Source organism: Plecotus auritus (assembly GCF_963455305.1).
Source record: "Plecotus auritus genome assembly, chromosome: X".
In the NCBI taxonomy this organism is placed as follows: Eukaryota; Metazoa; Chordata; class Mammalia; order Chiroptera; family Vespertilionidae; genus Plecotus; species Plecotus auritus.
Window position 1 is genome coordinate 55,069,999 of NC_137784.1, and position 24,513 is coordinate 55,094,511.

Sequence of the window (24,513 nt, forward strand, 5' to 3'; positions counted from 1 at the left end):
TTCAAGAGAAACATCAAAAGTGCTTTATTCAAAGTAATGTCCATCGCTAGCTACACATTTCCCCCATCTTTCAGGTAATTTGTGGATACTGTCCCAATAGAACTTTTCTTGTTTTGAGGCAAACCATTCAGAGACCCAATTTTTCACTTCTTCGTACGTTTTGAAGTGCTTCTCAGAAAGTGCCTGCACCATCAATTGGAACAAGTGGTAATCTGAAGGAGCAAGGTCTGGTGGATACGGTGGGTGGGTTAATACTTCCCAGGGAAGATCTTTTTTAAAAAATATATTTTATTGATTTTTTACAGAGAGGAAGGGATAGGGATACAGAGTTAGAAACGTCGATGAGAGAGAAACATCGATCAGCCACCTCCTGCACACCCCCTACTGGGGATGTGCCCGCAACCAAGGTACATGCTCTTGACCAGAATCAAACCTGGGACCCTTCAGTCCGCAGGCCGATGCTCTATCCATTGAGCTAAACCAGGTAGGGCCAGGCAAAATCTTTTAACGTGTTTTTAACTGGTTTTGAAGTGTGTGATGGTGCGTTATCAGGAAGCAAAATTACTTTGCCATGTATTCTGGCCCATTCTGGTTGTTTTATGATCAAACATGGTTCAAATTGATTATTTGTTGTTGGCAGTGATCAGTATTAATGGTTTCACCTGGTTTTAGAAGCTCATAATACACCACACCTTCCTGATCCCACCAAATGCAGAGCATTGTCTTCTTTCTGAAGCGATTTGGCCTTGCAGTCGATGTTGATGGTTGACCTGGATCAACACATCATTTTGTGCATTTGGGATTCTCAAAATCCACTTTTCATCGCCAGTCACAATTTGATGCAAAAAAGGCTTTCTTTCGTGCTGTTGAAGCAACATTTTATTGATGACTTTTCAGTTTTCCATTTGTCTTTCGTTCAGTTGATGTGGCACCCATTTTCCTTCCTTTAAAATCTTTCCCATTGCTTATAAATGATTGGAAATTGTTTGCTGAGCAACGTTTAATCTTTCTGCAAGTTGTTTTTGAGTTTGACACGCATCTTCATTCAATAATGCTTGTAATTGTTGGTCTTGATACTTTTTTGGTTGACCTGGACGTTCTTTGTCTTTCACATTGAAATCATCACTTTTAAAGCATTTAAACCAGCATTCACAAGTATCTTGAGATGGAGCATGTTCACCATAAGCTTCCCGAAGTATACAATAACTTTCAGCAGCACTTTTCTTCAAAATAAAGTAATGAATTAAAACTTCCCGCAAATGCTCTTTTTTTGGCATGAAATTTGACATTTTTAAGCGTAAAAATTATCTATGATGCTAACACCTTCAGAAAATTTGACATATGAAGTTTTGAAGCTTGCTGTCAATATAACAAAATAGCATACATATCAAATTGCATATATATCAACATATGTGTAACTCCAGCTATTAAAAAAAATCCACATTATTAACCGGTACATCCATACATTTAGTCCTTACAAAAACCCTATGATTATTTCCATTTCACAGGTAAAGAAACTGAAGCTCAGAGAAGTAAAATAACATCCAAGGTCGCCCTAGCTGGTTTGGCTCAGTGGATAGAGCGTTGGCCTGGTGACCAAAGGGTCCCAAGTTTGATTCTGGTTAAGGGCACGTACCTTGGTTGCAGGCTCCTCCCCGGCCTGTGTCCTGGTCAGTCCTCATGCAGGAGGCAACCAGTCGATGTGTTTCTCTCACATAGATGTTTCTCTCTATCTTTCCCTCTCTCTTCCACTCTCCCTAAAAAATCAATGAAAAAATATCCTTGGATGAGGATTAATGAAAAATAAAAATAAAATAACATCTATGTTCACACGACTAGTGACTAGGTTGGGTCTGACTGCAACCACTGTGTGCCAGTGTCTAAGAATGTAGAAAACAAGGCACTTCTCTCTTTCTTCTACCTAATGAACACCTAGTCACCTTTCAGGATCAAATAACAAATGTCGTCTCCTTTGTAAAACCTTTCTTACATTCTCTCCTCACAAATAGAGTTGATAACTTGCTTTTCTATACACTCCTCTGAGATAGCACTTTTCACAGGTATTGTAAAAATTGGCTTCCATATTTCTATTTCTCTAACTTTGAGCACCTCAGCAGCAGGACCTGTTTACTATTCATTTTCACTTGAAGTGTAATAGGCATCTCAAAATCAGCATACCCAGATCTGAACACCTGATCTTTTCCCCCAAAATGACCCCTCCTAAAGCTGTCATCATCTCAGTTGATGGCAATTTCATCTTCCAAGTTGCTCTGACCAAAAACCTTGGAGCCACACCTCATGTCCAATTCGTCAGCAAATCCTGTTGACTCTTCCTTCAAAATACATCTGAAATCCAACCACTTCTCATCACCTCCAGTGCTGCCATCATGATCCAAATCACCATCACCTGTCATCTAGATCACTGCAGTAGTCTCCTGACTGGCCTCACTGTTTCCACCCTTGTGCATTATGACCTATTATCCACACAGGAGCCAGAGATATCCTGGTAAACCCAAGTCATGTCATGTCAGTTCTCTGCACAAAACCCTGCAATGTTCACCATCCCCTTAAGAGTAAAGCCAAAATCCTTACAATGGCCTACAAGCCCTACACAATTTGGTCCCTACTAAATCTCTGATCTCAGTTCTTAGTACTATCCTCCCTCACTCTGTTCCAGCTACTAGGACCTCCTTGGTGTTCCTTGAACAAGCCAGATGCACTGCTTACCCAGGATCTTTGCACTGACTGTTCCCTGGCTAGGTTTACTTTTCTGCATGGCTTACTTCCTCACCTTCCTCAAGTCTTTGCTCAAATGTCACCTTCTCAGTGAGGCTGACTTTGATAAACCTATTTAAGATTGCCTCTATTCTAATTTCCAGTGTACAGTTCATACAGGGCATAGAATATGAGATAAATGACACCATGGGGGGGGGGCAGACAAATCAAGAACGTAGGCTATTCTACAAAACAGCTGATTTGTAAACTTCAGAAAGCTAATTAAAAGAAAAAAAGATGAGACTTCTAGTTCTTGGCCCAGCTGGAGTAGACACACTTCTCCCTATCCCTCCTGCTAAAACCCTGGACATTATATATGAAACAGACATAAGATTCTGAAAGAAGGAGAAAAAGGCAGACTGACTAGGAACTCCAGTGATTTGAACTCATGGTGGTGAGTTCCCTGGGTTTTCTTGATGCCTCTTATATCCCAGACTGGGTACCAGAAGTCAGCAGCCTGGAAATGCCAGTGATCACAGACCAAGAAAGGCCTCAATAAAAGCCTGCTCTGCCGCGACCCTTTAATACAGTTCCTCATGTTGTGGTGACCCCCAACCATAAAATTATTTTCGTTGCTACTTCATAACTGTAATTTTGCTACTGTTATGAATCGTAATGTAAATATCTGTGTTTTCCGATGGTCTTAGGTGACCCTGCTAGCGACCGCTGCTGTAGAGCCTAAGACCATTGGAAAACACAGATATTTACATTACAATTCATAACAGTAGCAAAATTACAGTTATGAAGTAGCAATGAAAATAATTTTATGGTTGGGGGTCACCACAACATGAGGAACTGTATTAAAGGGTCCCGGCATTAGGAAGGTTGAGAACCACTGCGCTAGCTAAAAGGCTAGGAAGTGGGCAGCATAGCCAGACAGAAAACCCTTAGACAGTAACCATTACTGCAACTGAACATCACAGAAAAATCTTCAGCCCCACCTATACCAGAAAAGGCTAAGTAGAAACCCAGACTTCCACTCTCATCAGACTCTCCCATACACTCTCTGGGGTGGTGCCAGAGAAGGCTGAATAGGGACCCTGGGCTTCTATCACTACAAAGTACAAGGCTTCTCCTCCCTACCAGGTGGTGGCAGAGTGCCAGAGGAGGCCTAGGGGAGCACCAGGACTTCTGCCCCTGACATATCCCTCCTTTCCTCCCCACCCCACTTCTCTACCACCCTCACACCTACCATGGTCAGTGGAAGCCCCCTGGAGATCAGGAAGAAGGCACTTCAACCACTTCCAGACAGAGAGGTGTCACTAGAGAGCTGGAACTCCTACCCCTGCCCAACAGTAAGAAGGAGCCCCCGTTTTGGAGTATCAACTGGTGCCACAGGGGATGCGGGGGGGGAAGGGCACTTGAACTTCTACCCCTACCTGGCAACAGTGTCAGAAGAAGCGTATCAAAAAACAAACAGCCCTAACCAGTTTGGCTCAGTGGATAGAGCGTTGGCCTGCGAACTGAAGGGTCCCAGGTTCGATTCCAGTCAAGGGCATGTACTTTGGTTGCGGGCACATCCCCAGTAGGGAGTGTGCAGGAGGCAGCTGAATCGATGTTTCTCTCTCATTGATGTTTCTAACTCTCTATCCCTCTCCTTTCCTCTCTGTAAAAAATCAATAAAATATATTTAAAAAATAATAAAAAGTTGTAACTACTTTGTAGAAGTAAACTTTCTAAAAAAACATTTAAATAAGTTTCAGAGTCTCATAACATAATATTCAAAAATATCTGGAATGAAATAAAAAATCACTTATCATACCAGGGACCAGGAGATTTTCAAGTTGAATGAGAAATAATCAACAGATAGCAACACCAAGATGACAGAGAACTTTAAATGATCTGACAAGGATCCTAAATTGTCCAACATAAACCAAAAAATACTGCAGTAAACAGTTACAAACAAGATTAAAACAAATGAAAAATAAATAGAAAGTCTGAGCAAAGAAACAGGAGATACAATAAAGAATCAAATAGAAACTTTAGAACAGAAGGATACAATAACCAAACTAAAAATTTCAGTGGATGGGATCATCAACAGGATGGAAAAGGACAGAGGAAAGAATCAGTGAACTTGAAAATAGAACATTAGAAATTATCAAATCTGAACAACAACAGAAAAATAGACAAAGAAAAAGACGACAACGAAGACGAAGACGAAGACGAAGAAGAAGAAGAAGAGCCTCAGAGAAATGTAGGACTATAACAAAAGACCTAACATTTGTGTCATCAGAGTCCCAGGAGAAGAGAAAGCAGGTGGGGCTGAAAAAGTTCTCAAGAAGTAATGGCTGAAGATTTCCCAAATTTGGCAAAAGACATAAACCTACCTATTTAAGAAGCTGAACAAATCTCAAACTGGATAAACTCAAAGAAATCCATGTCAAGACACATTACAATCAAACATTTATAATAATAAAAGCATAATATGCAAATTGACTGAACGGCCAAACAGCGGAACGACCTTCCGGACAACCACGCTATGACACCCACTGGCGCCAGGCCAGCCAAGGCAGGTGCGATGCGATTGGTTGAGGGGGCCCCACCATCACCCCATGATCACCCCACAGAGGGAAGCCCAGGCCACTGGCCAGTGGGGTGATCAATTGGGAGGCTCTGTGATTGCCACAAAGAGAGAGGCCCAGGCCACCGACCGGCAGGCTGTGGCAGGTGGGCGGGGTGTCCCTCTGCAGGGGCAATCCATCATGGGGCTCCTGGACTGCGAGAGGGTGCAGGCTGGGCTGAGGGACACCCTCCCCCCCCGAGCGCATGAATTTCGTGCACCAGGCCTCTAGTCCTATATAATAAAGAGCTAATATGCTAATTAGACTGAACGGCAGAACGACCATCAAGATGACATTCCAGACGACCATCCGGATGACCTTCTGGATGAAGTCAGGGCTGTGAGGGCCGGCTGAGGCTGCGAGGGCCGGCTGGGGCTGCAAGGGCCGAGCCCCTTGCATGAATTTTGTGCATCGGGCCTCTAGTTTGAAAATAAGACAAAGAAAAAATTGTTAAGTAGCAAGTTACCTACAGGGGAAAAGCAAATGTCAGTGGATTCTCACCAGAAACCATGGAGGCCAGCAGGAAGTGGCACAACATATTTCAAGTGTTGAAAGAAAAGAATTGCCAACCTTGAATGCTATGTCTAGTGAATGTATCCTTCAGAAATGATGGGGAATCAAAATATCCTCAGACAAAGGAAAGCAAAGAGAATGTTGCTGGTAGATCCACCATAAAAATGGTTAAAGGTAGTTCTGAAAACAGAAAGGAAATGATAAAGAAGAAAACTTGGAACATCAGGAAGGAAGAAATAATAGAATAAGTAAAAATGTAAGTACATAGACTTTCCTTCTCCTCTTGAGTTGTCTAATTTTGGTTTGATGGTTGAAGCAATAAGTATAACATTATCTGATGTGGAGTTCAATATATGTAGAGGAAATATTTAAGATAATCATACTATAAATGGGACAGGAGAAAGGGACTTAAAGGGAGGTAGGGTTTTAATACTTCCCTCAACCTGTTGAAATTATGATATTACTAGATCTTGTGGTGACAAAATAGTTCTGTATCTTGATTGCAGTGGTTGTTACAGGAATCTCCACAGGTGGTAAAATGGCGTAGAATTATGCATACATTGTACCAGTGTCAGTTTCCTGGTTTTGATATCCTATATAATAAAAAGGTAATTTGCAAATTGACCCTAACGGTGGAACAACCGGAAACAACCAGTCGCTATGACAAGCACTGACCACCAGGGAGCAGACACTCAATGCAGGAGCTGCTCCATGTTGGTCAGTGTGCTTCCACAGGGGGAGCGCCGCTCAGCCAGAAGCTGGCTCATGGCTGGCCAGCGCAATGGAGGTGGTGGGAGCCTCTCCTGCCTCCGAGGCAGCGCTAAGGATGTCCAACTGGGAGCGGGCCTAATCTGTCAGTTGGACATCCCCCGAGGGCTCCCAGACTACGAGAGGACACAGGCCAGGCTGAGGGACACCCCCCCCCCCCCGCTCACCGCAGTGCATGAATTTTTGTGCACAGGGCCTCTAGTTGTACTATAAGTAAGTAAGATGTAATCATTGAGGGAAGCTGGGTGAAGGGTACACAGGCCCTCTCTGTACTAGCTATGCAACTTCCTTGCAAATCTATAATTATTTCAAAATAAAGTTTTTTTTAAAAAAAATTGGGGTTCTAGATTAAAAGTGGCTAAAGATACAAATGCAATGTGAGAAACTTACTTAGATTCTTGATGTTAAAAATATAAAAGGCAAGTGGGGCAAATTTGAATACAGAACCGGACATTATATGATATTAGATTATATGAAATATTGTTAATTTTCTTTGATGGCATAATAATATTGTGGTATGTAGAAGGTCTTTATTCTTACAATATGCCTGCTGGAATATTTAGAGGAGAAGTGAAATGAAATCTGTAACTTACATTTGAATGGGTCAGAAAAAAGTGTAGGTAGATTCATAGAGCAAATGTCACAAGACATTATTTCAACATTTCTTTTTTTATTGAATTTATTGGGGTGACATTGGTTAAAAGTATACAGTTTTCAGGTATACAATTCTACAATACATCATCTGTGTATTGTATTGTGTGTTTTCCACCCCAAGTCAAGTCTCCTTCCATCACTATTTATCCCCCCTTTACTTTCTACCTCTTCCCCCACTCTGGCAATCACCATACTGTTGTCTGTATCCACGAGTCTTTTTTTTTCTTTGCTTAATCCTTTCACCCTTCTTGCCCAGCTCTCAACCCCCTACCCTCTGACAGCTGTCAGTCTTTCTCTGTATCCATGAATCTACCTCCACTTTGTTAATTTATTTATTTTTAAAATTTGTATTTATTGTGGAAAGTATTACAGTTTCTCACATTGCATTTGTATCTTTAGCCACTTTTAATCTATCCCCCTTATCCCCCATTGACCCTCTCCTTCCCCTTCTGCCCCCTCCCCATGCCTTCACTGCACTATTGTCTGTGTCCTTAGGTTATGCATATATGCATATAAGTTCTTTGGCTAATCTCCTCTTGACCCCACCTTTCCTCTGAGAATTGTCAGTTTGTTGCATGCTTCCATGTCTCTGGATCTATTTTGTTTGTCAGTTTATTTTGTTCATTAGATTCCACATATAAGTGAGATTGTGTGATATTTGTCTTTCTCTGACTGGCTTATTTTGCTTAGCATAATAGTCTACAGGTCCATCTATGCTGTCACAAAAGGTAAGATTTCCTTCTTTTTTTGGCCACATATAATTCCATTGTGTAAATGTCCCACAGCTTTTTTTTATCCACTCATCTACTCTGATGGGCACATGGGCTGTTTCCAGACCTTGACTACCCTATATAATAAAAGCCTAATATGCAAATCAACCAAACAGCAGAACGACTGGTGGAATTACTGGTCGCTATGACATGCACTGACCATGAGGGGGCAGACACTCAATGCAGGAGCTGCCCCCAGCCCGCAGGTCTCAGGCCTCCCAAAGTGGGTGCCAGCAGGGGCCCCCCAATAGCTCCCACCGGTTGCCCCACAGAGGGAGGCAACCAGCAGCAGCAGCAGTGGGGGCGGGGCCGGCCAGTGGGCGGTGCCAGGCTGGCCAAGGCAGGTGCCAGCAGGGCCCCCCCCCCCAATCACCCCGCCAGTAACCCCACAGATCAGCCCTAATTGCTGGCCAGGCCTAGGGACCCTACCCGTGCATGAATTTCATGCACTGGGCCTCTAGTTATAAATAATGCTGCAATGAACATAGAGGTGAATATATTCTTTCAAATTAGTGTTTCCGGTTTCTTCAGATATATTCCTATAAGTGGAATTGCTGGGTCATAATTCAGTTTCATTTTTAATTTTTTGAGGAAACTCCATACTGTTTTCCACAGTGGCTGCACCATTCTGCCTTCCCACAAACAGTGCACTGCCTTCCCACAAACTGCACTGATTAAGGTTCCTTCTTCTCCACATCCTCACCAACACTTGTTTGTTGATTTATTTATGGTTAGAGGCCTGGTGCACAAAATTCGTGCACAGGGGGGGGGTGTCCCACAGCCCAGCTTGCACCCTCTCCAATCTGGGACCCCTTGAGGGATGTCCGACTGCCCGTTTAGGCCTGATCCTACCAGGATCGGGCCTAAACGGGCAGTCGGACATACCTCTCACAATGCAGGACTGCTGGCTCCCAACCGCTGGCCTGCCTGCCTGCCTGATTGCCCCTAACCACTTCTGCCTGCCAGCCTGATTACCCCCTAACCACTCCCCTGCCAGCCTGATCGAAGCCTAACTGCTCCCCTGCTAGCCTGATTGCCCCTAACTGCACTCCCCTGCAGGCCTGGTCACCCCTAACTGCCCTCCCCTGCTGGCCATCTTGTGGCAGCCATCTTGTGTCCACATGGGGGCAGCCATCTTTGACCACATGGGGGCAGGCATCTTTGACCACATGGGGGTGGCCATCTTGTGTGTTGGAGTGATGGTCAATTTGCATATTACTCTTTTATTAGATAGGAGGATAGCCATTCTGACAGGTGTTAGGTGATGCCTCATTGTGGTTTTAATGTGTATTTCTCTGGCAATTAATGACATTGAGCATGTTTTCATATGTCTATTGGCCATCTGCAATGTCTTCTTTGGAGAAATAGCTATTCAGGTCTTTTGCCCACTTTTTAAACTGGATTGTTTGTGGGTTGTTTTTTTTTGTGTGTGTGTTGAGTTTTATAAATTCTTTATAAATTTTGGATATTAACTCCTTATCAGATGTATCACTGGCAAATATGTTATCCCATTGAGTGAGTTATCTTTTCATTTTTCAACATTTCTGTATTTTTGCAAATTTTCATTTTTAAAAAAGTTGGAGAGGCTATGTGGAGGATAGATATGTGATAAATGCAAGTGTAGTAAAATGCTAATAAGAATCCTAATGGCAGCCCTGGCTGGTTTGACTCAGTGGATAGAGCATCAGCCTGCAGACCCTGGTCAAGGGCATGTACCTTGGTTGCAGGCTTCTCCACGGCTGGGGCCCTGGTCAGGGCTCCTGCAGGAGGCAACCAATTGATATGTTTCTCTCACATTGATGTTTCTCTCTGTCTTTCCCGCTCTCTCTCATTCTCTCTAAAAATCAATGGAAAAATATCCTTGGGTGAGGATTAACAAAAACAAACAAACAAAAAATAAATAAAGGTGATTAACTGTTTTTTTGTCGTTTTTTTTTTTTAAAGAATCTAGATGGCAATTTGGTGTTTGTTCCCTATAAAATTCTTTCAATTTTTCTGTATGTTTAAAATTTTTCATATTAAAAATGTGGGGGGTAGCTCAGCTGGTGTTGCTCAGTTGGTTGAGCATCGTCCCATGCACCAGGAGGTCGCCAGTTCAATTCCTGGTTAGGTCACATGCTGGGGTTTTGGACTCAATCCCCAGTGGGGATTGTGTAGAAGGCAGCAGATTGGTGTTTCTCTCATCAATATTTCTATCTCCCTCTCCTTTTCTCTCTCTGAAATTAATAAAACATATTTTTTAAAAACATGAGGGTAAAAAACTCGAACAAAAATTATCACAACTAAAAAAGACCCCGAATAGCCACAGCAATCCTGAGAAAGAAGAACAAAGTAGGTGGGATCTGAACACCAGATTTGAAGCTGTATTACAAAGCCACTGTTCTCAAAACTGCCTGGTACTGGCACAAGAACAGACATATAGATCAATGGAATAGAATAGAGAACCCAGAAATCGACCCAAACCACTATGCTCAATTAATATTTGACAAAGGAGGCACGAACATACAATGGAGTCAAGGCAGTCTCTTCAACAAATGGTGTTGGGAAAATTGGACAGATACATGCAAAAAAAATGAAACTAGACCACCAACTTACACCATACACAAAAATAAACTCCAAATGGATACAGGACTTAAACATGAAATGGGAAACCATAAAAATACTAGAGGAGCCCTAACTGGTTTGGCTCAGTGGATAGAGCATCGACCTGCGAACTCAAGGGTCCCGGGTTCGATTCCGGTCAAGGGCATGTACCTTGGTTGCGGGCACATCCCCAGTGGGGGGTGTGCAGGAGGCAGCTGATGTTTCTAACTCTCTATCCCTTTACCTTCCTGTCTGTAAAAAATCAATAAAATCTATTTAAAAAAAAATACTAGAGGAATCCACAGGCAGAGAAATCTCAGACATATGCCGAAGAGATTTGTTCACTGATAACACTCCTAGGGCAATGGAAGCTAAAGAGAAAATAAACAAATGGGACTACATCAAAATAAAAAGCTTTTTCACAGCAAAGGAAACCATCAACAAAACAACAAGAAAGCCCACTGCATGGGAGAACATATTTGCAAATGTTATCACTGATAAAGGTTTAATCTCCAACATCTACAGGGAACTTATACAACTTAATAAAAGGAAGATAAATGATCCAATAAAAAATGGGCAACAGACCTAAATAGAATCTTTTCGAAAGAAGACAGAAGGAAGGCCAAGAGACATATGAAAACATGCTAAAAGTCACTAATTATCCAAGAGATGCAAATCAAAACGACAATGAGGTACCATCTCACACCTGTCAGAATGGCTATTATCAACAAATCAACAAACGACAAGTGCTGGCGAGGATGCGGAGAAAAAGGAACCCTCATGCACTGCTGGTGGGAATGCAGACTGGTGCAGCCACTGTGGAGAACAGTATGGAGTTTCGTCAAAAAACTAAAAATGGAGCTCCCATTTGACCCAGTGATCCCACTTCTAGGAATATATCCCAAGAAACTAGAAACACCAATCAGAAAGGATATATGCACCCCTATGTTCATAGCAGCACAATTCACCATAGCTAAGATTTGGAAACAGCCTAAATGCCCATCAGCAGATGAGTGGATTAGAAAACCATGGTACATCTACACAATGGAATACTATGCTGCTATAAAAAAGATGGAATTCTTACCATTTGCAGCAGCATGGATGGACCTGGAGAGCATTATGCTAAGTGAAATAAGCCAGGCAATGAAAGAAAAATACCACATGATCTCACTCATTTAAGGAAAATAAAGAACATTATAATCTGATGAATAAAAAGATAGATACAGGGGCAGTAAAGCACCGAACAGACTGTCAAATTACAGCGGGAAGGCTGGGGAGTGTTGGGGAGGAGGGGAAGAGATCAACCAAAGGACTTGTATGCATGTATATAAGCAACAAGACACTGGACACAAGACACTGGGGGGGGGGGCGGTGGGATGAGGGCATGCGACAGGGGGTAGGGGAGGCTGGGGGAAGGTCAATGGGGGAAAAAAAAGGAGATATATGTACTACTGTATGTAATATTTTAAACAATAAAAAAGTTAAAAAAAATTATCACAACTAGCACTCCCAATCCCACTTTCTCTACTTTTTTTCACAGCACTTATCATTATATAGTTTATATAATTCATTTCTTTATTTTACTAATTTTTGTCTGTGTCCTCTCACTAGAATGTAAGCTCCCCAAGGGCAGGCATTTGTTGTGTTTTGTTCTTTTTTTTTTTTTTTTTCTGTATCCTCAAATCCCAGAACAGTGTCTCATGGGAGGTGCTCGATGAATATTTGCTTAATTAAGAATGACTTTCTGTATCCCTAGGACCTAGGTCAATGTCTTGTACAGAGTTAGTGTGCAAGGATTATCTGTTGAACTGAGATCCAAGTTCTGTAGAAGAACCTTAGAATGGACCTGTTGAACTGGAGTGGTTCAGAGCATAGACTCTTGAGGCAAATGGCCAGGTTTTACATTCTGATTCTGTCACTTCCAACTGTGGTACCTACCCGACTTAACACCTCTGAGCCTCAATTTCTCATTGGTGAAATTAAGATAATAATAACCTTGGTAGGGTTTTTGTCTGCATGTGAAAAGCACTTAGGATTTTGTAAAGATTCAATACTTGGAAGCTAATGACAAAACAGGAACAGGAAAAAGATAGTCTTCTGGACATGTCGTCCTACTTCCATCCTCCAGCAGGCTGAGCCAGGAGAGGCTAAGGAGATTACCAAGTTCCTCAGACCCCTGAAATGGTTTCTCTTACTTCATATCTCTTCTTGCCTTTCCTTCTGCCCTGTACTCTCTTTCCTCTTGCACCCTGAAGCTCTTTCCCCCATTATAACCAATAACCATGCGGAAGTTGGGTGGAGGACACAGGAGGAGTCTGTGGGCCAGGGACAATAAGTTAGAGCTTTCTTTTCCTCCTGTTCTAGGCTTAAGTGCCGCACTGGTAATGGAAGCAGGTCAAGTAGGAGGGTACTGGAATTTCAGGGCCTAGAGATTGAGAGAACAATAGTACTGGAGAGAAGGCACTCACTCTGCCCTGATCCCCTGTTAGGAGAGAGCACTTCCCCAATATCCCTTCAGTCCGTTCTTCTACCTCAAGTCTTTATTCCTGGTGGCCCCAGCTCTGAGCAAGCCTGGGGACCCATTGGGCATCTTTTTGCAACTCCCTCTTGGAAGTGGGGTGGGGTGGACTGGGTGAAGAATGGGCTGAAATTGGGAACATGGGGGCACGAGACTGGGGGCTGAGCTCACCTATGGCCTAAGTCCTCTGCCTCGGCCCTACGGTTGGCAGTACCCCAGATAACTGGGGAGCTGGGGCTGAACCTGGGGGCGCCACTGCTTCTGTTCCTTTAAGGAGCCTCTGTTTAGCATTCCTGCCGCTGCCGCTGCCTGACTCTGCACGCTGATTGGCTGGAATCAACTGAGAAGGGAGCCAGGGAGAGATGCTCTTGACTCCACTCAGATCCATCCAGGGGACCAGTGCAGGAGCGGTCCTCGCTGCACCCAACCTCTGCCCGGGCTCCCGCTTCTTCTTTGCCGCTGGGCCTAGGCCCAGGAGCCACTACGGGCGACACGGAGCCACCAGTGCTGGAGGGGGAGCCGTGGGTGCGGGGCAGCGTGGGGGCAGAGGCCCCGGGACGCCCGCCCGGCCCCAGGCCCCGCTCCGCCCGGGCGCCCCCACGGGTGCCCCCCCCTTCCTGGTCTGAGCAGTGTGAGTGTGCCCGGGAACCTGGCGGCAGCAGCGGCGGCGGCGGCGGCGGCGGCGGCGGCGGCGGCGGCAGCGGCGGCGTGGAAACCGGCGTTGGCTGGGGGGTCCGGGCTACTGGGGGCAGTGCCATGCACAAGCACCAGCACTGCTGTAAGTGCCCCGAGTGCTACGAGGTGACCCGCCTGGCCGCCCTGCGGCGCCTCGAGCCTCCGGGCTATGGGGACTGGCAGGTGCCAGACCCCTATGGGCCAGGTGGGGGAAATGGAGCCAGTACGGCATATGGGGGCTACAGCTCGCAGACCCTGCCTTCGCAGGCGGGGGCCACCCCCACCCCACGCACCAAGGCCAAGCTCATCCCCACCGGCCGGGATGTGGGGCCAGTACCCCCTAAGCCAGTCCCAGGCAAGAGCACTCCCAAACTCAACGGCAGCGGCCCCAGTTGGTGGCCTGAGTGCACCTGTACCAACCGGGACTGGTATGAGCAGGTATGAACCAGTGAGGGGTGGGAGGGGGAGACGGCGGTGGGGCAACTTGTGGGGGGGGGGGCGGCTGGGGAGTGAGGGCCTAGAGGCCTGGGGTGCAGCACGGGTTCGTGGGGCTCCAAGCCAGTGGACCCTAAGCCCTAGCATTGCAGCTGGGTCAGGAGAGGCGATAGGAAATGTGTGCTTCACAGTGTGTGTCTGTTTGGGGGCCTCCGTTTGGAGGGGGGTTGTGAAGAGCTGTGTGTGTCAGGGGGTGAAGGTATGGCGGAGGAGCACATTTTCCTGTGTGGGGAATTGGGTTTGACTCAGTGCGGGGGCTCAGCAGTGTCTCTGTGTCTGGCAGGGGCGGGAGGTTCTGCGGGGGTTGTGTGTGGTGTGTGTCTCCGCGGGAGGGGAGGAGGGGGCATGGTGTTCTGCGTAGGGGGGACATGTGTGATGTGTGTGTGTGTGTGTGTGTGTGTGTGTGTGTGTGTGTGTGTGTTGAGGTTTGTGAAGAAAGGCAATGAAGCTCCTGTGAATCTATGTAAAGCCCATGTGCCCAGCTCGCTGAGCTTCATCCCTCGATGCCATGAGTCCCTCTCTGTCCAAGTCCCTTTGTGTGTGAATGTGCACATGGACATATGAGAATGTCTGACTGCGGAGGTGTTTCTGTATATGAGGCTTCAGGGACGGCTGTGTTTCCGTGTGTGTGGCTACATGTATATGTGTGTGAGCATATGGCTGCAAGTGTGTGCACACATGTGCCTGTGCCTGTGTGTGTGTGTGTGTGTGTGTGTGTGTGTGGTGTGTGTCCCTTTGAAGAGGTGCTTGACAGGCAAGGGAGGGGAGGCGGGGGGGGAGAGAGAGACGTCCCAAGCAAGGCTGAGAGCATGGCGAGAAGGACAGACTCTTTTGTCCAAGCAGCTCTGAAGTGTGTGTGTGCTGGAGGGGGGGACTGAAGCAAGCTTCCTCACTCCAGAACAGGCATGATGCCTGGAGCCGGGCACAGGGCATCTGCTCTGGTGTAAGAACTGGCCCCAGTGGGGCATGCCCCATTGGATACCCCCAGACATGGGAGAACTTGCCCCCCCAGGTCTGACTTACAGCCTGGGAACCCCTGGGTGCAAGGCACAACTCTGGTTTCCACTCCCAGCCTAAACTGACAGCTTAGAAAATGGAAGGAGCATCTGTGGGAGAAGCAGCAAAATGGAGGCTGGGCCGGCAGAGCCAGGTCCCTTGCACACATGGCGGAGGGCCTGCCTGGTTATTTGGCTCTGCAGTCCCCAGGGTAGGGAGAGAGACGGAGGTTTTGCTGTCGAGAGCAGGTAGTGACCATTCTGGCCACTTCTGTCCTTCTCTGGGGATAGGATGTGCTCTGACTCAGAAGCAATGATGGGGACTTCCTGTGGAGAGGAATCCTTCCTTGGTTCTGGCCTTCTGTCTGTCTACACTTACTATTTCTTGTCTCTTTCCTTGGCCCCTTGCCTTCTCCAGTGAGTCCACCTCCCTCCTTTTCCTCTCTATCCAGGGGCCCTATACTTGCAAACACTCTTATGCTTGTCCTGCTCACCTAGGAGATGGGTGACAGGTGGCAATGTTTCTTTGCTGGGGATGATCCTTGGATGCCTTTTGGCCCTGGGAGCAGGGTCCCTGAGGGGGGCAGTGGGAGGATGGCCCAGTTGGGAGCAGGAGCCTCTGGATCTCACTGGAGCTGGGCTTGAAGCATGGCTTATCACATGTGGGCACACATGGTATCCCAGATGCATGCAAGAGCTGCATGGGTGTTCTTTTCCCTGCGTTTCTGTCACATGGTACTTCAGGCAGCTGTGTTGGTTTGGGGCCTCTGAAGAACCATCAGTTCCTCCTGGGATCAGGGACCAGAGTGGGGCTGCAGCTGGATTCCTCCCACAAACTCCTAGAGCTGCAGGGCATAAAATCTTGGGGTCAGGCCCAGAAAAGGTAGAGGCATGACTAGCCAGCCCTCTCCTCATCTCCTCCTCTCTGCTTCTGAAAGCCAAAGGTGTGTGGGATGAAGGTGGGAGAGACAAGCAGAACAGGGCATGTGCAGGAACCCCCACCCTGGGTTCCCAAGTCCCCTTTTCAGAGGAGGAGACTAGGGGTAAGGCAAGAGGTAACACTGCCAGAGAAAGATGGGGAAGGAGTAGCAGGTTACCTGGGGAGAGAGGCAAGAGGGTTTCTCCATTTGGGGCGATGATGAGAATGGGAGCCAGAAAGCAGATGCTACTTGTCTGTCCAGAATCAGATTTTCACTTGACAATGGCTACTAGTATGTGCTGTCTGGGAGGCCACTTCTCTGGGCTGGTTAGACTAACCCTATGTTTCTGCCTCCTTCCCTTGTGTCTCCTCCCATGGCTATTGCATATTGAAGGCCATGGACTCTGCTGCCAATTGGTCCATGGTTATCAGCTTCTCCCTCCTGGGGAATCTTGTCCATTCTGCTCCTGTAGCATCCCTGGCTTTGCCTCTGACTCCTGGCCAGATCCTACCCTGGCCCTTTCTGCTGGGAAACACAAAGGGTTCTGTACTAAACACCCCTTGGTAGAAAATGGATTAGGACTTTCACTCCTTCTACCCATGTAGACTTGGGTTCCTCGGGACACATTAGGAGATGTAGAATGAGGGTTTATGAGGTACTCTGAAGGGGGGGCAACTTCCCTTTTTCCCATGAGTTCTGCTGGGGAAGGGGATGAGTGGCCAACACAAGCAGAACAGGGCATGTGGAGGAGCCCCCACAGTGGCCTTGGCAGCTTGCTTTAATCCAGATTCTAGTCTCTGCTCTGCCACTAACTCCCAGTGTGCCCTTAGCACAACCTGTGTCCTCTCTGGGCCTCAGTGTCACCATTTATCACATGAGGGAGATTGGACAAGATGGTATCTGCTGTCTTTCTACCTCTAACACAGTGGGAGTCTATGATCTCCACCATGGAGAGCTGTGGTTCAGAAGGCAAGCAGGTCCTGGGTACCCCCCATGGATGCTGGGCGTGGCTTGGTTTATCTGCCATGTTCCATTTTTGCCACCCGCCTCAGGCCAGCTCCACACCCCTCCTAGTGAACCAAAAGGCCCTGGAGCCCAGTCTCTCCTTGAGTGCACCACTGGCTGGCTCAGTCCCAGACCATTGATTTGAGCTAAATAAACAGCTGGGTTTGGCACGATACGGCTAGAAGCAAGGGGAGGGGGATGGATTCCTCAGGGTCAGCCTGTCCCCATCTGTGGCCAATAGGTGTCTAGATCTATTTGGGGTCTTCTACTCTGTGGGGAGTGTGAAGGAGCAGGTTGACCAGGGGGCATCTGGCTGGGGGGTGTACAGGAGGCATTTAGGGAACTGCCTGTGTCTTCCCCTAGGTAAATGGCAGCGATGGCATGTTCAAGTATGAGGAGATAGTGCTCGAGCGGGTGAGTTTGCCAGTGAGGCGGGATGAAAATGGAGAGGAGGGATTGAGCCAAGAGAGGGGAGGGCCTTGAACCTGAGTCTTAAGACTCTGAGGGGGGCCTGCATTGAAAGGATGGGGAAACAGTGTCCCCGAGAGGCCGCATCACTGCATCAATCAGTCAACCGACTAACAAATATTAATTGACCTTGCTTGCTGAAGCCTGGGGAATTGGGGAGGGGGTGGCTTTGCTAAGGCCTTTATGCTAAAATGATCAGCACAGGCTGGGAAGCCACCAGGTTTCTGATGAATGTGCCCTGGTCTGCCCTGGCCCCTTCTGAGGCCTAGAGCACCTGGCCTGGGGATTAGAGGAGGTCGGGGGACCAGGAACCCTTCCTCATGCCCTCTGAGTGAGCAGACTGTGCCCCTCCACTCCTTTCTGCAGGGCAATTCTGGCCTGGGCTTCAGCATCGCAGGTGGCATTGACAACCCCCATGTCCCTGATGACCCTGGCATCTTTATTACCAAGATCATTCCTGGTGGAGCAGCTGCCATGGACGGGAGGCTGGGGTGAGGTGGCCTGGAAGCAGGGCTGGGGGAGGCAGAGGAGGATGGAGATGAGGGGAGGAGAACTGCCTAGCAGGATGACCCTTCGGTTCAATCTGAGAGGAGGAGGGGGAAAGGAAGGAGCAAGAGAAGGGCAGGGGAGGGGAGCAGTAGGAGGCGAGAGAGGGGGTGGAGGGGCTGTGTCACAGTGTCATGCCTCTTGGACTTCTCCCACAGGGTGAATGACTGTGTGCTGCGGGTGAATGAGGTGGACGTGTCAGAGGTGGTGCACAGCCGAGCTGTGGAGGCGCTGAAGGAGGCAGGCCCTGTGGTGCGGTTGGTGGTGCGGAGGCGACAACCCCCACCTGAGACTATCATGGAGGTCAACCTGCTCAAAGGGCCCAAAGGTGCGGCCCTCTGGGTTCCTATGCTCTGGCCAGAGGTCCCTGGTTGGCTATGTAGGAAATGGAAGGGAATAGACTTACTCCTTGCCTGACTCCCCATAGCAGCTCACAGCTTTCTTTCTTGACTTCATGTTTCACCCTACTGACCTCGGGATGGCAGCCTAGTGTTTGGGATCCCTAGGGAAGTGTGTTGGCTGGGGGCGGGTGTTGGGTTTTGCATTGAACTGACTGAGCACTCTAACTTCTGTGGCCCTCTCCCACTCCCTGCTGCAGGCCTGGGTTTCAGCATTGCTGGGGGCATTGGAAACCAGCACATCCCAGGAGACAACAGCATCTACATCACCAAGATCATTGAGGGGGGTGCTGCTCAGAAGGATGGCCGCCTACAGATCGGTGACCGGCTGCTGGCGGTGAGACAGTCTTCACGGAAATGCCCAAATGGTAGGGTGGGAAGGTGGAGCTCTAGCAGCCTCTCACTCCACCTGAACCTCATTCAGGTATTAGGCATTGTGGGGAATTTCAAGTGCATCATTGGATTTGGGTGTATCAGATACCAGGCCCTACTTCTTTTCATGGCTGGGAGTCCCTTAGCTACCCTACCCCTATCTCAGGCTTCTCTGCTCTTTAGAGCACTGTCCTTGGGCTTCTGTGAGAGCACTGTTGAACTTCACTGAAAGGGCCCCTCTCAGGGGTCCCTGAGAGGCCCTTCCTTCTCTCAAGTGCTAGCCTGAAGGCCTTTCCTCTTCTAGGTGAACAACACCAACCTGCAGGATGTGAGGCATGAGGAAGCTGTGGCCTCACTGAAGAACACCTCTGATATGGTCTATCTGAAGGTGGCCAAGCCAGGCAGCCTTCACCTCAACGACATGTACGCACCCCCTGAATACGCCAGCAGTACGTACCCATCTGCCCTGTCCCAGGGCTAAAGCCCCTGCCCCTGGTTTCTGGAGGGGAAGAAGTGCATACCCCTTGTTAAGATGGAGAGAGAACGGAGGACTCGTGCTCAGGAGAACTGAGTCCACACCTTATAGCTGGTCCCTTGGACAAGTCCCTTTCACCTGTCGTTAGTTTCCTCTTTGGCAAAAAGGAGCTAAGCTAATGATATATGTGCTGCCTTCTTCATAGGCTTGCTGCAAGGTTCAAATGAGATCATGAATGAGAAAGCCCTTGGAAAACTGTATTAGGCTATAAAGATGTGAGGGATTATTATTAGTTTCACCTCCAGTCATGCCTTTCTTTGTAGACTGCCTTGACTTCAGCTCTTTCTAAGACTCATAGGATTGAGCCCAGGATTCAGAAAGAAACTGTGGAAGAGGAACCCTTGGGGTGGAGTGGGACAGAGAGGCCTGAGAAATCAGCAGCCCCTGGTGCTGAGGTGCATCTGAGGTGGGGTGTGAGGGACAATCCTTGGAGAGGGGAGGAAGGTACCTACATGGAATGGTCTCTGAAATGTTCTTGCCCTTCTTGATTCCAGCTTTTACTGCCTTGGCTGACAACCACATAAGCCATAATTCCAGCCTGGGTTATCTGGGGGCTGTGGAGAGCAAGGTCAGCTACCCGGCTCCTCCTCAGGTTCCCCCCGCCCGCTACTCTCCTATTCCGAGGCACATGCTGGCTGAGGAGGACTTCACCAGGTGACACTATCCCACCCCCTATATAGGGGTGGGGAGGAGAGGAATCCGCTTCTGGCTGGCCACAGGCCTAGTGTAGTATGGCAAAGAAGAGGATAAGGCCCTCATCGCTCCCATCTTTGGGGTCTGAGGCCCTCTCTCAACCCTTGGGGCCCTAAGGGTCAGAAGAGACTGCAGGGACACGTTCTACCATCAGGGGGAGTGCCAAGTGTGTGGCCCAGATCCAAAGTGCGAGAAAGGGTGGGGTGGAGTGTTTTGGGGACTGAGGAGGTGTAGGCTGCGGGGGGGGGGGGGGGGGGGGGCGGGGTGGTTGGGGTTCCTGCCCCGAGACAGTTGCCGCCCCCTCTGCTACAATCATTCCGAATTACAGAAGAAAGCCGTGCAGCCAGTGGGGTTGGGTGGAACGCAGGGAGGCTGGCGGGCCGGGTGGTTTCATAGGAACCGGCCCCGCCCCACTCTGGCGTCGTCTCGGTGGAACTGGTCAAGCCGGCCGGGGTTCCGGGGGACAGGTTTGCCGTAGGGTGGGGCCTGCTAGGCTGGCTGCAGTGGGGCCCGGAAGGATAGGCGGACGGGAGAACCGCAGGAGCCATGGAGAGGGCGCTCAAGTTCTCGGGCTCGGGCTTGGCCCAGGGCTTGGGCTCGGCGTCAGCCTCGGCCTGGAGGAGGGCTTCACAGAGGTGGGCTTGGCCGCTCCGCTCCCTACGACCTGGAGGGGATGCCAGGTAGGAGGAGAGGAGGGCTTCGAGCAAGAATATCCGGGACTCACTGAGGAAGCCTAGGGCCTAGACCTGGAGCAAGAAAGGAGGAATCTTGGACTTGGGGCTCCTCTGATGAAAGATGCTTAAAAGTAAATGTGGTGGGCCTGAAAATGTGCTGGGAGTCCCGTATATGGATATACCTGAGTGGCTGTTGTTCTCACCTGATGACACTGTGACCATTTACTGAGGGATTTCTTACACATGGTTAGTTGTAGTCCAGGTTTTCTATGTATTTGTTCCCTTGCTTCAGTTAGGCTCCTGTGCCCCCTTGGGGGACCTGGGAACTCTTTATCTCTGTCTCTCACATCACCTAGCCAGGGTGCATAGTAATTGGTGACTACATCTGTTATTGGGGAAAGTAGGAGGGGTCAGAGTCGGGGGTGGAATTTTGAAATAGCAGAGGAGCATGTGGAAAGTAAGTATGCACATTTTATAGATAGTGTAATCAACTCCAGAGTGGTTCCACTGCTCCTAACTGGCTCCCCTTCTGTGGCCCCAGCTCCATCACACCAGTTGGTAGGATAGGAGAATCTGGGGAGGAAGAGGACCAGTGAATGGGCTCTGAAGTATGGTGTTTAGTCCAGGCTAGGGCTTTGCTGACCTGAGAGAGTAGGGGACTGACCACTGGAGAGCTGACTCTAAGCCCTCAGGAATAAGGGAGGGAAGAGGAACTGAAACTTGGACCTGGCAGAAAATAGCAGCCAAGCAGTTTCTAGGAGAGAAAGGGAGGAACAGGGCATCATATATAGGGACCCAAGTCCTTCTTCAGTGATAGGGACTCTTGTTCCAGACAGGCCCTCATAGGGATGCCAGTTAATATCTACCTTGTTCTGACCCTTCCACTGCTTTCCCACCAGAGAGCCCCGCAAGATCATCCTGCACAAGGGCTCTACAGGCCTGGGCTTCAACATCGTGGGAGGAGAGGATGGAGAAGGCATTTTTGTCTCCTTCATCCTGGCAGGAGGCCCAGCTGACCTGAGTGGGGAACTGCGCAGGGGAGACCGGATCTTATCGGTGAGGAGACAAAGGCGAGGTGGGAGGATGGGAGCCATGCCAGTCTAAAAAGGAGGAGAGGCCCTGACCGGTTTGGCTCAGTGGATAGAGCGCCGGCCTGCAGACTGAAGGGTCCCAATTTCGATTCCGGTCAAGGGCATGTACCTTGGTTGTGGGCACATCCCCAGTAGGGGGTGTGCAGGAGGCAGCTGATCAATGTTTCTCTCTCATCGATGTTTCTAACTATCTATCTCTCTCCCTTCCTCTCTGTAAGAGATCAATAAAATATATTTTAAAAAAATAAAAGCGAGGAGAGGAGACCTTGCTTTCTCTAAGGAATACTTCTTGAGATGGATAAAGGGCTAAGAGCTGGAGAAAACATATTTTCTTTTGGATGTCTTTAGTGAGGGACAGAGACTGAGATGAGACTTATCCTTGAGGAGGAAATGAATGTGTCTTTTATCTTAACCCTGGTTGGCATTTGACCTCATAAAGATAATTACTACACTAGGGATGCCATATCCTTTATGTTTCCTCTTAGGGGCAAGGGTGGGATATTGAGAAAGGCTTAGGGATGGGTACCTATCTCCCTCTCCTAACTGCTATGACATAGGACTCCCTTTCTTGCGTTAGGGATGGCTCATAGCTCCTCTCTTTCAACAGGTGAATGGCGTCAATCTGAGGAATGCAACTCATGAGCAGGCTGCAGCTGCTCTGAAACGGGCTGGCCAGTCAGTCACCATTGTGGCCCAGTACAGACCGGAAGGTAGGAGAAGGAAGGAGGGGCAAGATGATTTGAGGAGTTTAGACTTTTAAGTGTTGGCTTTTTGCCATCATAGGCATCATTAGTGCAGTAACCTCTTGCTCTCTGGACAGGGGTAGGTTTGTGCAAGTCAGGGAGCATCTACGAAGGCTATAGTCAGAACCTGCTGATCAGGGCTGCAGTACAACAGAAGGCCAGTAGTGGGCAGCAGCCTACGGGAGGAAGCACAGAGATTGGGGAGGCTGGAAAAAGGGGAGGGGAAGGAATGGGGCTCAGAGACGAAGACGCAGAACTGTGTGCCCTGGAACAGGAGGAGGGTAGCTTGGTTAGAAGTATCTCAGGGAGAAGTGATCCGACTTCTTAAGACATCTTGAGCCAAAGCTCTATGACCCCCTCCCTCCCACGCCCATTTCCCTTCCCATATCAGGGTGATCATGAAAAACCCATAAACGAGCCGAAAAGGTGATGCCAAACCCTCGGGGTAGGGAACCTGGAGTGGACCTCTCCCCCCAATATGAGGGGCCTTCTTTGTGTTCTCAGAGAGCGTCCCTGGGCTGGGGCGAGGGGGCGGGGCCGGTTATGCAAATTAAGGCCTTTGATTGGCTGGGACCCACGGAGGCCCAGGTGCGGAGGTGAGCCTCCGGCCCGCAGGCGCGCCTGCCGGCCGGCAGAGTGACCATTGGCTGGCCAAGCGAGGCCTCCAGCCGCACGCCCCACCCCCTGACCCAGGCGGCGGGCGCCCCTCCTACCCCCTCGTGCGCCTCAGGCGTCTCCTCCTCCTCCCTGCCGTCCCTCTCCCCCTCCTCCCCTCCTCTAGCGCGCCCCGCTTTGTGTCCGTGGTCTCCCGCGCGGGACGTAGGGGCGGCTGGAGCTGGCGCTTTCTCAGCACTAGACCTGGACTCGGACCGGCGCCAGGTGAGGTGGGGCGGACGAGGGCGGGGGTCAGGTCCCCTCCTTGTCCGCCTGAGCCTCTCTCTACGATTCTGTTCTCAGACTCTCTTTTCCAACACTGCCCCCCCTTTGTCTCTTCCCTCAGCCCCTGCGGGCACAGCTTGGATCACCTCTTGGGGGACCCTCCCGTGTCCAGGGAGCGACCCTCTCCCGTTCCCGGGCCCCTTCTGCGGCATCTCTTTGCCATCACCTCTCCCAGCCAGTTCTGCCCGCTTTGTGCCCCAGGGCCTTGGCCCTCTCGTAGCAGCTCCCTAATCCCTAACCTCAGAGGAATTTTCTAAAGCGCTCCTCCCCCACGCTCTTGAATCCACCAAACCCGGCTACCTCTGGGAACACCAGAGATAGACTTGGCCTTTTCAGAGCCCCCAACCCACGCTTTTGTTTGCACCGACTTCTTTTGCCTCCCCCCTCCTCTTTGTTAGCCCAGCTTTTGTCTCTGAGGGCTGCAACTCTCAGGCTCTTCGGACATCTAGGCCCCATGGGCCAGTTACTAAGGTGGAGGAAGGGACCTCTCCCTGGCAGGTGCGCTGGTTCCTTGATGAGAAAGAGAAAGGCTAGGGGCCCTGTCCTCAAGCCCTAAGGGATCTAAAGCGCCTACCATTGTCCTTTCCGCCCTCCCTCACTCTGGTTCAGTACCTCCAGCCAAGAGCCTGAAGGGAAAGAAGAGAGGGGCCTGCACCTTCTGCACTAGTGTAGGGAGGTAACTAACAGGAGAGCTGGCTGGGCTGAGGTAATGGGAGAGATGAAGATGGACACTCTGAGTCATTTCTCTCCATGTTTGTTGTTCAGCTTAAAGATAAGAAACAAACCTTAGGGTTATTGTTTTTATGATTTCTGCATTTGCTG

The 24,513-nt window shown here is 49.0% G+C and overlaps 1 protein-coding gene across 4 annotated transcripts in view; it reads left to right on the forward strand.

The window, feature by feature from the left end:
• Positions 1 to 13,537: 13,537 nt before the first annotated feature.
• DLG3 (discs large MAGUK scaffold protein 3) overlaps positions 13,538 to 24,513 on the forward strand; it is a gene marked incomplete at its 5' end in the record, with an annotated part of 70,261 nt that continues 59,285 nt past the window's right edge. For 2 of the 4 annotated variants that reach the window (XM_080653379.1, XM_080653380.1), the window contains 9 exons: positions 13,762 to 14,255; positions 17,596 to 17,646; positions 18,067 to 18,191; positions 18,405 to 18,574; positions 18,845 to 18,981; positions 19,321 to 19,465; positions 20,046 to 20,205; positions 21,818 to 21,974; positions 22,617 to 22,719. In XM_080653379.1, the coding sequence (XP_080509505.1) occupies positions 13,899 to 14,255; positions 17,596 to 17,646; positions 18,067 to 18,191; positions 18,405 to 18,574; positions 18,845 to 18,981; positions 19,321 to 19,465; positions 20,046 to 20,205; positions 21,818 to 21,974; positions 22,617 to 22,719 (1,405 nt within the window). Of the gene's footprint in view, positions 14,256 to 17,595; positions 17,647 to 18,066; positions 18,192 to 18,404; positions 18,575 to 18,844; positions 18,982 to 19,320; positions 19,466 to 20,045; positions 20,206 to 20,790; positions 20,925 to 21,817; positions 21,975 to 22,616; positions 22,720 to 24,513 lie in introns of those variants that run through there. The other 2 variants (XM_080653381.1, XM_080653382.1) reach the window with 2 other exon arrangements.